This window comes from Schistocerca cancellata, chromosome 10, assembly GCF_023864275.1.
Source record: "Schistocerca cancellata isolate TAMUIC-IGC-003103 chromosome 10, iqSchCanc2.1, whole genome shotgun sequence".
Classification (NCBI taxonomy): Eukaryota; Metazoa; Arthropoda; class Insecta; order Orthoptera; family Acrididae; genus Schistocerca; species Schistocerca cancellata.
In genome coordinates this window covers 225,405,786-225,422,268 of record NC_064635.1, presented here as the reverse complement: position 1 = coordinate 225,422,268, position 16,483 = coordinate 225,405,786, and the positions used below count along the sequence as shown (strand labels likewise).

General features: G+C 41.4%; 1 protein-coding gene across 1 annotated transcript in view; it reads right to left on the bottom strand.

Annotated features, from left to right (window-relative positions):
• The window catches only part of LOC126106292 (zinc finger protein 570-like), a 154,685-nt gene that overhangs the window by 85,496 nt on the left and 52,706 nt on the right, over positions 1-16,483 (bottom strand). The window contains exons 6-7 of the mRNA XM_049912512.1: positions 9,799-9,861; positions 699-748 (exon numbers count right to left, since the gene is read on the bottom strand). Of these exons, the coding sequence (XP_049768469.1) occupies positions 699-748; positions 9,799-9,861 (113 nt within the window). The remainder of the gene's footprint in view (positions 1-698; positions 749-9,798; positions 9,862-16,483) is intronic.

The following is a 16,483-nucleotide window of genomic DNA, read 5'->3' as shown; positions in this document are numbered from 1 at the left end:
ATTAGTTCAAATGGTACTTTTTGAACATCCTCTCTACAGAACAGTATTGGTTCCTAGTAAATTATGTCTTTTCATGCACAAGGGAAAGTGGCTTGTCTCTCTACAGAACAGTCTTGGTTCCTAGTAAATTCTGTCTTTTCATGAACAAGGGAAAGCGGCTTGTCTCCACACACTTTGACTCAGAAAAACAACTTCAAGATACCATTAGAGGGAGACTGCAGTCTCTGACAGCAGAACATCATGCAGAGGGAATTTGGTAAACTCAAATTTCGATGGTGACTACATGCAGAAGAAATACACAGTGGTACTGGTAGTTTTTAAGTTTTTCCAATAAATTTTGTCCCACAGTTCCACTATTTTATTAACAGTCCGACATACGTTACTTCCTGGATAGCACCTGCATTTATAATATAATTGCGAAAAGTCATATCCAGTAACAGAGAGATTTAAGCTTAATTTTACACAACTTGTTACACTGGTACACAGGTACACTGAAAATTCGCAAGGAATAAACTGTTCGCCAACAGAAATTATTCAAAAGGTGCTGACATGAGGGTAAATTAAAGAACATAAGAAGGAAAGCAAGAAAAAGGGGGAATTTTTGTAGCATTCATCGTGCACTGCCTGTACAAGAATCTGGATACGAAAACAATAGTACACAAAATTAAAAACAACTAATATGAATTGTTGTACAATACCTTTCTGGTTCACTGCCATAGCTTGTCGACTCCACGTCATTTTGGAGCACCTGAAAGGATTAAGGACATTAATAACAATAATGATGATGATGATGATGGTGGTGGTGGTGGTGGTGGTGGTGGTGGTGATAACGACAGATCAGTTGCTCTTGTAAGTCAATGAAACATGGGAAATTTGTAAAATTAATAAAACAGTGTTTATCCAGACAGCTGAAATGTCACTTGCAAGAAATGCCAGAGGATGTCATCTCCAACATAATGTACCGAATAATGCAAGGCTGGAACAAAGTGAAGCAAGCACGACACTATGCGTCAGCTGATAATTCATGTTGACACCAATATGAAGATAGGATAGAAAAAGTCACGCAACCCAAAATGATACTCCTTGGGAAACCTTTGCAGGTTGACTGTACAAGAAATGGTGTGATTCATAAAACTGGAACAGGTTTTAGGCCTAATCATGGATGGAAGATGATGATTAATGTTAGTTAAATCAAAGTTCAAAATGAAACACAGACAGGCAAACAACCATATTCAGCACAATAAAAGCTAATAACTTAACAACATTATACATAAAAATTTCTGCCTCACACAAATACCTCTGCTCTATGAAATAGGGGAGTGGGGGAAAGAATGAGAAATTTAAGAATTTTCCTGTACACCTACACAGCACAAGCCTTGTAATAATGTCTCATAATATACTTCACATACTTTTCAAACATTCACTGGCTATTAAAAATCAAAGTAAATAAATTACAATAGCTCCATAATGTTAAAACGCCGTAAATAGGTCACTCAAAATCCAGGTTAAGGTTAATACACTTCGTATAAAAAGGCTACTAACTGGGTACATGTTGGAACAAACAGCATGTCACTTGGGCTCCAAAATCTTACCTGGATCATTCCAGTGACTGGCAGGATAGATCGAGAAGATTAGCCCGGCTCGTAGAGTTCCTACAAAGCTCAAAATCTGCAGCACTGCCCAGTAACTCATCATACCCCTGGATTTGAGTCAAGTGTAAGGCGATGTTGTAATCTAGGCTGCAACCTACTAGATTTGTGTCATAGGGTTGAGAACTGTAGAGTTTCCCTAAATCAGGAGCATCCAAGATTTCAGCTCACAGGCTGTGCCCGGGCACAAGTGCCAAAGCGCTCAGCCTCACTGCACGTTTCCCCCACCATCACATCATACCCCACCACTCTACCCAAGTGCGAGGAGGCAGAAGAGGGGAAAACTGCGGATGCACTGCACTTCAATGGCAGTAGAATTGCACTGCATACAATCTGGATTTATATTTCACATACAACATACATCACAAACAAAATAAATTTTGAGTATTATTTAAGTATTTTTGCGTCACTGAAGACTTAATATAATTTTCATCTGGTACAAAATGTCAGCATATGAACAGCTGCAGACAATTTCACAGTTTCACACTCAAGCTGCCATGTAATCGTGACTTACACTTGTACTATGATACCTTGCTTCTTGTCAAATTTTGTGCTTCCAGGCTAACGTGAAGTACCCTAAAGGTTTTGATGAGAATTTGAGTGTGTCAAAATGTGTGACATAAATGACTATATCTTTTGGTTGTACTGGTTTAGGAGCTTACATTTAATACACCACCAAGGGTCTACAGACCATAGTATGTGACATAAATTTGGTTCATCTGCCCGTTCCTGAGATAGAGGGGTCTTAACAAACAGACGAATAGACAGAGTGTGAGACAGCAAAGAATAAAAATAAATTTTCAAGTGATATAATTACAGATTTACAGTTTATGGGTTTTTTCTTTGGTTGGATCGCGAACCTTGCTTCTTACTAATTGCATGATTCTAGGACAATGGGAAGTACCCCACAGCTTTTGACGTGTAAGTTTGCAAGTATCAAAGAATGTGACACAAATAGCCATATCTTTTGATTGCATTGACTAAGAAGCTTCAATTTTTTACACCACCAAGTGACCGTATACTTCAGTATGTGACATAAATTACAGCTTGATACCTCTAATCATTCCTGGAAAAAAAATGATTTTAAGATACAGACAGACAACAAAGTGATCATATAAGGCTTCCATTTTTACCGACTGAGGTATGGAACCCTACAAACATCTTTCACACAAATATGTCGATAGAAACATTGCAGACCTTTCACAACCACATTGTGGAGACCTGGAAACTCTTCTTGGGGAAAGCAATGTAGGCGTTCTGGACAGTTTTAACTTAAGAAAATTTGCCAGTAAAACTTTAATTACATTGCAGGTCAGTCAGGTAATCTGCCCGTGCACAATGGCGCTCTCAAATGAAACAGCAAAAGGTCTTGAAAACAACTCGAATTCAGATGTAAGATTGGCAGTGTCCAGAAACCTTTGCAGAACCATCCCTTTAATACTCTCAATGCCACAGTGAATTCTTGAAACTTCGCATTCACTTACAGGCTAGTGAGATTAGGTAACTGGACTGTCTTTGCGAGTATGTGTCCCTTCTACAATGCAATTATCTTTTAAACGCATCCCCATCAAATCAGAAAGAAGTTACTTTGCAATGTTTTACTGCAGACAGTGTGCACTCAAAGTCCACTTAAAATGTAAAGTCTGCAATCCATATAGGATATTCTAATTTTCGTTCCTGCTCTCCTTTTTCCTTCATAAATTCAACAATAGCGACTTTTAAATCGAAAAATCATCCCATACCATAGGAAATCTCCACACTCTTCGTTCATTTCCACTGAAATGTTGCAATTGACAATGAATAACACGTGCTACTTCAGAAATTTTACTATTCATACCACTTATTTCTTTATTGCTCTAGGCCTGCAAATTTAGCAACAAGGGCCTTGGATCGCACATGCTCCACACATAAAGTTTGGCACGCCTTGGCTGGCCCCACCCTAAAAGGCTCAGGTGGGCACTACACATCCGAGGGTGCTACCCAGGTAGCTGACTGTGCATGGTGTGCACATAAGACATGTTTTGATTCCGTGAGCCTCCATCTAGTCTAGATAATGATAATTCTAGATACAGCCGGCCAGTTGAAATCTGAAAATTCAGATCACTGAAATTTTTGTGGGAAATTAAAGTGTATATCAAAAGGATTCGCTAATGACGGGAGGAGATGAAGCTTGCACAGGATCGAGTAGCATGGAGAGCTGCATCAAACCAGTCTCAGGACTGAAGACAACAACAACAACAACAACAACAACAGAAAATGGAGGTAGTGTATTTATCACAGTGGACAAGAAACTCAAACCCATTGAGACAGAAATTCAGTCTGTATGTGAGATCGTTTGGGCAAGACTCAGTACTAAGGGTGTGCATAAGCTTACAGTTCGATCCTTCTATCCTTCTGTGGAGCACCAGACTCATCCCCAAACGTAACCAAAAACCTTACAGAGAATCTCAGTTTTCTAGAACAGAAGCTTCTCGGTTATACTGTCATCATCAGAGGAGATTAATCTTCCAATACTCATTTGTAATATTTATAGTTTTATAAAGGTGGGCATGGCTAGATGTCCAGTGAAACATTACCAAATACCTTCTCTGAAAACTACCTAAAACACATGGTTGGGAAACCCACACATGATGCAAATAGATTTACAACAAACAGGCCTGACCTCTTTGAGGATGTCACCTAGAAAATGGTATCAATGACCATGTGGTAGTCTTAGCAACAATGACTGCCAAAGCATAAGGTGCAATTAAAACAAATGGTAGGATTTATGTGTGGGCAAACCAGGTAAAGAGGTAGTAGTGTTGTATTTCAATAAGGAACTCGAAACATTTAGCTCTGGAGAGCAGCATGTAAAAGAACTGTGACTCAGATTTACAAGAATAGCTGACCATGCACTTGACAGGTATGTACCTAATAGAACAGTTCATGATGGTTAGGACCCAGCTTGGCACACAAGTAACTATAGTGGATGTAAGCAAAAGAGAGGTATACAGATAGAATGATGCTACTTGAAACATGTTTAGCTGTAAAGCGGGCAATGTGTGAAACTTTCAACGACTACCATAGCAGAATATTATCAGAAGATATCTCACAAATCTTTTAGATTGAGAAATCCTGGTTGCACGTAAAGGCCATTACAGCTACCCAAGTTAGTGATTAGACACTCATGAACGAGACAAGAACTGAATGAAACTGAGAGCAGCAGAGGAAAAGCAGAAATACTGAACTTTACGTTCAAATGTTCCTTTAGTGTCCACCACCACAGCTGAGTCGATGTCGCACTGGCTTGTCACGCCAGGGGCCCGGGTTCGATTCCCAGCTGGGTTGGAGATTGTCTCTGGGGACTGGGTGTCTGTGTTGTCTTTATCATAATCATTTCATTCTCATCGATGCCCAAGTTGCCAAAGTGGCGTCACATCGAAAGAATTGCACCAGGTGATCAGGTCTACCCACCAGGAGGCCTTCGCCACAGGAATTTCATTTCATTTCACTTTAATGTTCCTTTATATGGGTTACCAATTAGTGTAATATCATTGTGGGCAGTTCAGTAATGAATGAATGAAATGCAACATTGAAGAATACTCCAACTCCCTGATTGATAAAAATGAGGGGGATGTTGATATAAAAACCCAGAACTACAAGATGCCTAAAAATTAATTTAACTGGGACTGCAAAGAAGCAAAAGCACGTAAAGAATTTGTAAAATAAATAGTGCTGTATACAAGATACAGGGTGACAATTATTGAACTATATGAAAATAAATGAATTAGTTACAAGCTACAGCTTGCACACAATTTATTCAACATGTAAACATCACTACAGATATTCGGATTTAGGTTATGACATGTTCGTTATGCCTGCCAGCATAGGTGATGATGTGGCGCAGACAAATAGCGGAATTCTGCATGACCCGCTGAAGTTCCAGAACATCGATGCTCCTGATGACCTCTTGGGTGGCTGTTTTCAAAGCTCAGCAATGGTTTTGGGGTTACTGCTGTACACCTTGTCTTTAATATAACCCACAAAAAAGAAGTTGAATGTGTTCAGATCTGGAGAATATGGCAGCCAATTGATGCCCATCCCAGTGGCCTCTGGGTATCCCAGAGCCAGAATGTGGTCCCCGAAATGCTCCTCCAGGACATCAACCAATCTTCTGCTTTGATGGGGTCGAGCTCCATCTTGCATGAACCACATCTTGTCAAAATCAGGGTCACTCTGGATAATGGGGATAAAATCATCTTCCAAAACCTTCGTGTAGCAATTGGTAGTCACTGTGCCATCAAGGAATATCACACCATTCCGTGACTGGACATTGCACACCACACAGTTATCCGTTGAGGGTGAAGAGACTTCTCGATTGTGAAATGCCGGTCCTCAGACCCCCAAATGTGCCAATTTTACTTACTGATGAACCCATCCAAATAAAAGGGTGCTTAAGGCATACGCATATGGGCATACTAATTCCCACCATGCCTCGTAGACAACTGTACAGTTTGAACGTCCTAATGCAAACCATTCAGAAGTTATGACAATTTTATTTCATATAGTTCAATAATTGTAAGCCTGTCGTTGCACACAATTTTGCAGAGGTACAAAGTGAAGCCATTATCCCAAGAAGTGCAGAAGGATAGCTTATGTTACATGCAGAAGAAAAGGCTGATACACTACTGGCCATTAAAATTGCTACACCAAGAAGAAATGCAGATGATAAACGGGTATTGATTGGACAAATATATTATACTAGAACTGACATGTGATTACATTTTCACACAATTTGGGTGCAGGGATCCAGAGAAATCAGTTCTCAGAACAACCACCTCTGGCAGTAATAACGGCCTTGATATGCCTGGGCATTAAGTCAAAAAGAGCTTGGATGGCGTATACAGGTGCAGCTGCCCATGCAGCTTCAACTTGATACCACAGTTCATCAAAAGTAGTGATTGGCATATTGCAGGGGCGGGGAAACGTTGCACGTGGCTCATGAGCGCACAGCGCTGCACGTGTGCTGCTCGCGTGCAGGCGTCGACCGGGGCTGTGGAGACAGCCAGCAGGTTGCGGCAGTGTAGTGCCAGGCTAAGCTGCGGACATTGATGCGAAGTGAGCACTATGTAGTGAACATTGTATTTCAAGAAACGGAGAAGTGGAGATTTGCTATCTTTTAAAAAGTAATGGGAGAATCATTTTTTCTTTGTGCAAAAACGTGAACATTCGAAATGTTTAATATGTGGCAGTATTCTCGCTGGCCAACGGAAGTTTAGTATTGAAGGCCATTATAATAAATTTCACAAGGACGAGTACAATTTATTGTCGGATTCTGACCGGATGGGGAATTGACTGAGCTTAAGAAGAGTGATCTGACGATACCAGATGAATCTGTCGTAGTTGGCCGGCCGGAGTGGCCGAGCGGTTCTAGGCACTACAGTCTGGAACCGCGCAACCTCTATGGTCACAGGTTCGAATCCTGCCTTGGGCATGGATGTGTGTGATGCCCTTAGGTTAGTTAGGTTTAAGTAGTTCTAAGTTCTAGGGGACTGATGACCACAGCAGTTAAGTCCCATAGTGCTCAGAGCCATTTGAATTTGTCGTAGTTGCTGTTGTCACGAGATATCTGCGACTTTCTCTCGTCATGTCTCCCATTTAACTGATTTAACATTTTATGGAGCACTGTTTTCAAGTTTTCAGGGCAACAACAATAATAGCCCAGCGGTATGTGCAAGTTATAAGGCTGCGCTTAATATAGTGAGAGCTGGAAAACCATTTGCTGAATTAATAAGTCTCGGTTAAGAGCAAACATCAGTGATGAAAATTTACGTAACTGTTTGTGTTTGTCTGTATGTAGAAATTTTGTTCCAGATATTAAACATATTGTAAACTCCACCTGTGATAATTAAATAAAACCTATCGTAGGTAATAGGTACTCTTTCAAACCATGATTTCTTTCAAGCACTCCTACTAACCTTATTCATTCACTCAATAAAGCAAGCTAGGAAACAAAACGCATTACAGAGGAAGGAGCGGACAGAAGGTATGGTGGGGATGGGAGATAAGCGGGTGGCTAGCTTGCCCCTGTGTGCACGCGGAACACCTGTTAACTGCACGCATGCAAGTGCACCGCACATGTGCAGGATTTCTGCCCGCCCCTGGCATATTGTGACGAGCCAGTTCCTCGCCCACCATTGATTAGACGTTTTCATTTGGTGAGAGATCTGGAGAATGCGCTGGCCAGGGCAGCAGTCGAACATTTTCTGTATCCAGAAAGGCCCGTACAGGACCTGCAACAAGCAGTCGTGCATTATCCTGCTGAAATGTAGGGTTTCACAGGGATCGAATGAAGGTTAGAGCCACGGGTCGTAACACATCTGAAACGTAACGTCCACTGTTCGAAGTGCCGTCAATGCGAACAAGAGGTGACAGAAATGTGTAAGCAATGGCACCCCATACCATCACGCCGGGTGATACACCAGTATGGCGATGTGTTCACTGCAATGTCGCCAAACACGGATGTGACCATCATGATGCTGTAAACAGAACCTGGATTCATCCGAAAGAGTGACGTTTTGCCATTCGTGCACCCAGGTTTGTCGTTGAGTACACCACCACAGGCACTCCTGTCTGTGATGAAGCGTCTAGGGTAACCGCAGCCATGGTCTCCGAGATGATAGTCTATGCTGCTGCAAACGTCATGGAACTGTTCATGTAGATGGTTGTTGTCTTGCAAACGTTCCCATCTGTTGACTCAGGGATCGAGACAAGGCTGCATGATCCGTTAGCCATGCGGATAAGATGCCTGTCATCTCGACTGCTAGTGATAAGAGGCCGTTGAGGTCCAGCACGGCATTCTGTATTTCCGTCCTGAACCCACCGATTCCATATTCTGCTAACAGTCATTGGATCTCGACCAACGTGAGCAGCAATGTCGTGATACGATAAACCGCAATCGCGATAGGCTACAATCCGACCTTTATCAAAGTTGGAAACGTGATGGTACACATTTCTCCTCCTTACATGAGGCATCACAACAACCTTTCACCATGCAACGCTGGTCAACTGCTGTTTGTGTATGAGAAATCGGTAGGTGTCACCACTGGTGCCAACCTTGTGTGAATGCTCTGAAAAGCTAATGATTTGCATATCACAGCACCTTCTCCCTGTCGGTTAAATTTCGCATCTGTAGCACGTCATCTTCCTGGTGAAGCAATTTTAAAGGCCAGTAGTGTATATGGCAGAAATGCCTGGGATGTCTGCACAATGAAGAACAGCTTCTTAACAGTCAGATGAGAGAAAAGGAGCAAGTTTGTGATGAAGGAGGAGGTTACCAGCAATGTGAATGAAGTGTGGCAATAGTAAATGATTCAAGCTTAAAGAATTTAGCAACAGTGAGTGTGGTACGTTTGGAATTATTAAAATCAGTTGGAGCTACAGGAACTAGCAGGCTATTTGATCTCCTTGATCTCACGTTCCAAATACGTAACAGGAGAACTGATGTATTACTTTCAGAAATTATTGTCATCGGAGAAGAAGTGAACAGACAGTGTGGAACATTATTAACAATCAGTGTGACATATTGTGCTTATAAACAGCTGACTAAAATTCACAGAGGAACAGTAACAAAGAAGTCAGCCATGCCCTTTCAAAAGAACCGTCCTGGCATTTGCCTAAAGTGATTTAGGGAAATCACAGAAAACCTAAATCAGTGTGGCCGAATGTGGCTTTGAACTGCCGTCGTCGTTAATGCGAGTTCAGTGTGATAACCACTGCGCTACCTTGTTTAGTAAGAACAGTTATAAATATAAATGGATGAAAGAATAAGGAAAAAATTTAGAAAATCACTGCCAAACCACAGCTAAAAGTTGAATCCTGTGGCATGCTTGTGGGACTGTTGGTAAGTTACTATTTACAACAAGAAGGTATTTGGATTGAGTGCTCATCAAACATAGTTTTATATCTTGGCAAGTTGTCCATTTTATAAAGAATGTTGCAATTGAAATGTCGTACCATTTATTTCTCCCCATAACATTATGAGTCACTTCAAACAGCTATTCCTTGCACGTGACAGTTTGTGAGTTTATTGCCTGATGATGCAACCAAGCAACAAATATCTCAGAATTACTAAAGTATATGGGATTTTTTGTATGTCGGTACTACTTACGGGTTCTTTTTTTGTGTATGATGCGTCATGTGGGGAAGTGGTTTCTTCCTCTAGCAGACATTCCTGTACAGAAAGAAGAAGAGCAGTTACACATTAACTGAAAAGTTGAACAAAAGAAGCATAAGGAACTACATAAATTACCTGTTTATATTTCCACAACATACAAATGGAGTTACACTTCCACAGTAGAAACACTAGCACTGCACTTTTTGTAACAGTCTTCAGTCCAAAGCCTGCTTTAATGCAGCACTCTCCACAGTAGTCTATCTTGTGCAAGGCTCTTTGCTACTGTATTATGACTGCAAACTACATCTACTTGAACCTGTTTACTGTAGCTAAACCTCGGTCTCCTTCCACAGTTTTTTTCGCATCCATACTTCCCTTCATTGCCAAACCAACTGTTACTTGATATTTCAGGGTGTGTCCTACCTACTGGTACCTTCTTTCAGTTTAGTATGCAGAAAGAGGGATGTTGCTAGATAAAAAACCACGTGTAGTATACTGAAACTTTAACTCACTGTTGTCACTGCTATGTGCTCAATATAGGATCCTTGCTTTAATATGGTGTACACCTAGTGAGTACAAAGCTTTTGGTTCCAGCTCCAATGCACTCCTCATCTCATCAACAACTCTGTTGTGCCATAGGGCTCTACTTAGTTCACATTTTTTGACTTATTCCACATCTATGAGGATAATTTCTCATCAGAACTTGTGAAAAAATATTAGTAGATCTTTTTTAAAATACAAGGTGTCACGGAGACTTTATGAGAAATGTGCAAACTTGTATGGGTGGGTCAAGGGCAGCAGAGTGTTTCCGAGGGGTGACATCAGAAACATTTGAGACAGACAGGTCTCAGACAAGGGGATGTTCTCTCATGCATTCTGTTGTATGACAACAGATGTGGGCTGGAGTGCAGATGGATAGTAATTTCAACTGTCTCACATATGCAGATGATATAGGTGAATCAAACTATGAGTTTAAGGAAGTGTATAATAAAATGAACAACTATGCATAGAAGATTGGGCTGAAGGTGAATCAAGACAATGTAGAGTACATGCAATTAGGAAGAATACAAAAAGCCAAAAAAAATTGCTTGAGACAGATGGATGAGGTTCAAGAGTTTATCACTTCAAATACTTGGGATCTCGGTTTACCAGCAACAACAGTGTAGAAATGAATGTCAAGGAAAGACTAGCAATGAGAATGAAATGCGTATATACCCTCAGGGAAATGTTCAGCTCAAAATCAAAATCAACAAACACTAAGGCAAGAATATATAACACAGTGATATGCCTAGTAGTCATGTAAGTCTCAGAAGCCTGTATCATGACTAAACGACACAAGGAAAAACTGTTGATATTTGAAAGAAGAACAATGAGGAAGATACGGGGACCCAGCTTCAACAAAGGAGAATGGAGGAGGAGAGAGAATATGCGAGAAGAAAGACAGGTGAAGAAAGCACTCGAAGGGGAACCAAACACCAGATGCCCCACAGGAACACTGAGATAGTGCCGAATGGACGATCTGGTGAGCACCTGGCAGTGCAGGGGACTGAAGGCACCTGGAGGAGCTGGCCACAAAATGGAAGGAAATGCAGGCAGTTTGTGGAAGCAGCGTGTGGCCTGCAGGGCTTCTGATGACTGGATATGTGTACTCATTTTTGTTTCATGACATAGTGAGCATCTTATATACTCACATATCACAAATATATATATATATATATATATATATATATATATATATATATATATATATATATATATATATATATATATATATATATATAAAAAAAGCGCTGGCTGGTCGATAGACACACAAACAAACACAAACATACACACAAAATCTAGCTTTCGCAACCAACGGTTGCCTCGTCAGGAAAGAGGGAAGGAGAAGGAAAGACAAAAGGATATGGGTTTTAAGGGAGAGGGTAAGGAGTCATTCCAATCCCGGGAGCGGAAAGACTTACCTTAGGGGGAAAAAAGGACAGGTATACACTCGCACACACACACATATCCATCCATACATACAAGACACATTAAGACAAGACAGTCTGCTTGTGTCTTGTATGTATGGATGGATATGTGTGTGTGTGCGAGTGTATACCTGTCCTTTTTTCCCCCTAAGGTAAGTCTTTCCGCTCCCGGGATTGGAATGACTCCTTACCCTCTCCCTTAAAACCCATATCCTTTTGTCTTTCCTTCTCCTTCCCTCTTTCCTGACGAGGCAACCGTTGGTTGCGAAAGCTAGATTTTGTGTGTATGTTTGTGTTTGTTTGTGTGTCTATCGACCAGCCAGCGCTTTTGTTTGGTAAGTCTCATCATCTTTCTTTTTAAATATATTTTTCCCACGTGGAATGTTTCCCTCTATTATATTCATATATATATATATATATATATATTTTTTTTTTTAATTGAGTCAATTCCTTCTTCTGGCTGTACTGGTAATCATCTTGCACCACAGTTGGTTAAGCTGTGCTGAGTGACAAAACATTTTCCTTGCTTGTGACAACAGTATGAGTTTATTATTGCAATTCTTCTGAATTAGCTGAGGTGGTAGCTAGTCAGCAGTCTCAAGTTTCAGCAGCAAGTAGAGAGTCTGCAGTTGGTTGAAAATTGGATGCTTCCACCCGTGTGTTGTGCCAGATTGTACTGTTGATTATGGTTCATACGGGAAGTTCAGTATTATATTACTTAGTCACATCAAAAAATCTGGCCAAGTTGGAGTTTCAGTGTGGAAAGGCAGTAAGCGAGTTGTGGCAGAACGGCAGTACTCCTACATTAAGTAGCTATATTTTTGGTGTTTTTGTAACAAACAAATTGTCTGCATCATTGTCCAACCTAATTAAAACCATTTCAAAATAATAATAGAGCAAAACAGAAACTTAGATCTACTGTTTGATAAAAGACCAAATGTCATGGAATAGGAAAAGAGGATTGATGGGTCATAATCGTATTGGTGGGACCACTCGAGGTGGAGGGCCAATGTGGAGACTGGCCACCTGGCCTCGCCTGTTCACCCTGTGACTGGACAAGTGGCCGCTCCTTCGGCAGGGTCCGAGCACGCACAACGGTGGAGGAGTGTACTGGTTATCGGAAGCTCCGATGTCAAGTGCATTACGGAGCCTCTTAGGCAGATAGCGTTCAGAACTGGATAGAAAGCCAACGTACACTCGGTATGTCTGCCAGGGTGGCTCATCGGAGACGTGAAGGTGGCCTCGCCTATGGCTATCGAGCATGCGGGGTACAGTCGTCTGCAAGTTGCGGCTCACATCGGCACCGACAATGCCTTTCACATTGGTTCTGAGGCGATATTTAGTTCGTACAAGCGGCTGGCAGAGGTGGTGAAGACTGCTGGCCCCACGTGCAGGGTGCGAGCAGAGCTCGCAATTTGCAGTGTCGTTCTCAGAGTTGATCAGGGTTCTTTGGTTAGGAGCCAAACAGAGGGCCTCAACCGTCAGGGTTCGTCGACTCTGTGACGGTCTCGGCTGCAGATTTCCAGACCTGCATTATTGTGTGAGGATTTGTAGGACTTTCTTTGGTAGGTCAGAGATGCACTACATAAATTGAGCAGCTACTTGAGTAGCAGGGTACTTGAGGAGTGCACATCAGTGTTTCTTAGGCTAGGCGGTCATTTGAGGTGCTCTAATGAACACTAGCCAGTCGATTTACAGCAAGGGAAGTCAAATGACATTCAGAATAAACACACTTCGACTGTCACAATTTTATCAGTAAACTGTTTAAGTATTCATAATTAAGTTCCCGAATTTACTGTTCTCCATGAAAGTTCTCACACTCACACTATTTTTGGGATCGAGAGGTGGCTGAAATTCGAAGTGGAAAGCTCCGAGGTATTTAGCGAGTTGTAGAATGTATATCAGAAAGACAGATTAGAGGCCATAAGAGGGAGGGGGGGGGGGGGGGGGAGTTCATCACAATTGACAAAAGCATTGTCTCTAGTGAGGTTGAAGTTGAGTGTGACAGCGAAGCCATCTGGTCACATTTACAGCTGTAAATGAAACTAAGTTAATTGTTGCATGTTTTTATGGCCACCTGATTCCACTGTGAGAGTTCAAGAGTCACTCAAAGAAAGTCTACAATCAATAGTGCATAAACACCAGATCGTGCAATATTAGTTGCAGGTAACTTTAACCTGCTGAGTATAAACTGGGATGTCTAGGGATTCATTGCAGGGAGTACAGACAGACAGTCATGCGAAGTACTTTTGAATACATTTTCTGAAAGCTGCCTTGACCAGCTAGCTTGAGAGGCCACACACATTGCAAATATCTCAGACCTTGTCTAAGGCTGGACCTTACTGACAGTGGCCGTACATAAACGGGGATTAGCGATTGTGATGTCATCGTAGCAACTGTGATTATGAAAGACAATAAATCAGACAAGAAGGCTAGGAGAGTTATTTGAATGCACAGTGTCTGTTCCTCCAAAAGAACAGACACCACACGGATCCCGCAGCTGTGAAACACTATATGTAAACTGCAGGGGGATCACCACTGCAGCTGACACCAGTGATTCGCCCCTCGCCCCCCCCCCCCCCCTTCAATTTACGACTAGTAGAGTGTACTGCTAGACAGAGCAGATACACAGTTATTAACATCTCACTTAGACAGTGACTTGGCATCATTTAGTTCCAGTAAGATGGGTGGAATTGTGGGCAGAGTTTAAGCAGACTGTAAATCGTCTGGATAAGTGGATAGGATGGAAAAGATCTACCACGGTTTAGGAACAAAATTTGGCGGATGTTGAGGAAGCAGAGGCTGTTCCACTCTAGGTTCAAAAGGGGACGCACAAATGATGACAAATGAAGGTTAGTAGAGATTCGTGCGTCTGTGAAAAGATCTATGCGTGCAGCACATGGCTACTACCACTATCACACCTTAGTAAGACTTGGCAGAGAACCTGAGAAAATTTTGGTCATATGTAAAATCACTAAGCGGGTTTAAGGCTTCCATTTAGTCTCTTGTTGACCAGTCTGGTGTGGCAGTTGAGGATAGCAAAATGAAAGCCGAAGTTTTAAATTTCACATTCAAGAAATCGTTCACACAGAAGAACCATACAAACGTACTATAATTTGACCATCGGAGAGACTCCCACAAATAGAAATTCCATGTGGCTAGGGCCTCCTGCCACGATATCGTTCGCCGGTGCAAGTCTTTCGAGTTGACGCCAATGTGGCGACTTGCGTGTCAGTGGGTATGAAATGAGAATGATAAGGACAACACGACACCCAGAAAATCTCCAACCCAGCTGGGAATCGAACTCGGGCTGTTAGGTACGACAGTCCATCGCACTGGCCACTCGGCAACCGGCAGTGGACAGTCTCCTATATGGATGACGTAAAAATAAGCATACCTGGTGTAGAGAAACAACAGAAAGATTTGAAAACAACTAAGTCACCAGGGACAGACGGAATCCCAATTCGGTTTTACAAAGAGTACTCTACGGCATTGGTCCCTTACATAGGTTGCACTTTATCGTGAATCTCTCACCCTGCACATAGTCCCAAGAGACAGGAAAAAAGCACAGTGAGGTCATCAGTCCCATGTCTTGACAGTCTCTGAAAGAGTGAATCATAAGGATCTACAGTATATTCCCAGATCCTTCAGTTTATACTGGCTCTCGGGACTTATTTAAGTAGGCTTCTACGTGATAGATAGTGCCTATCTTCAAGTGCCCATTACTAAAGTTTTTCAGCACTTCCAGGACAGTCAACTATGGTTCAAACAAATCTGTAACTATTTGTGTTGGTCTCCTTTGTAATATATACGTTCTGTTAGTCTCATACATATTCCCTTAGCTTTTTCCAATTCAGGTATCTGATAATTTCTCTAGGACTCTTGTGAAAGTTTTTGGAAATGAAACCAAGCTTTCTCAAAATTTAGGAATCTAGGAAAGTACTGACACGAACTATTTACAAAAGAGTGAAAAGACTCGTAGAAGCGGACCTTGGGCGAGATCAGTTTGTGCTCCAGAGAACTGTAGGAACATGTGAACTAATACTGACCTTGGATCTCATGTCAGAAGACCAGTTCAAAAAGAGGCGAACCTACATTTATAGCGTTTAAATATTTAGAGAAAGCTTTTGACAAGGTCACTGGAATACACTCTTTGAAATTGTGAAGGCAGCAATACAGGGAGTGAAGGGATATTTACAACTTTTACAAGAAGCAGACTGCAGTTATGAGAGTCGAAGGACGTAAAGACACACAATGAGAGTGAGACAGGGTTGTAACCTATCCCCAACATTATTCAGTCTGTAAAACAAGCAAGAAGTAAAAGAAACCAAAGAAAAATTTGGATAACAAATTAAAGTTCACAGATCCCAAATAAAAGACAGTCTCAGTTTAATATTTATTGATTAATAACATGTTTTGCAATCTTAGCATATCATCAGAATAACTTAAAAAGGCAATAGAGACCGTGTTAGTCCAAATTAAAAGCCATGGCAATGGTCACCTTACTCAATACTAAAAATCATGAAAAAAAAGGCTGAAGCGAAAAATGTAATTGTCAACTGAAGATAAAAATCTGAGCACCAGTAGCAAGAAATGTAGTGATGCCAGGTTTCATACGCCTGTGTCACACTAATAAACAAATACTGTAGCTGATAAAAATGCTACTGAGGCAGGGACAATGTGATTATCTTCAGCTGACAATTGAATTTTTT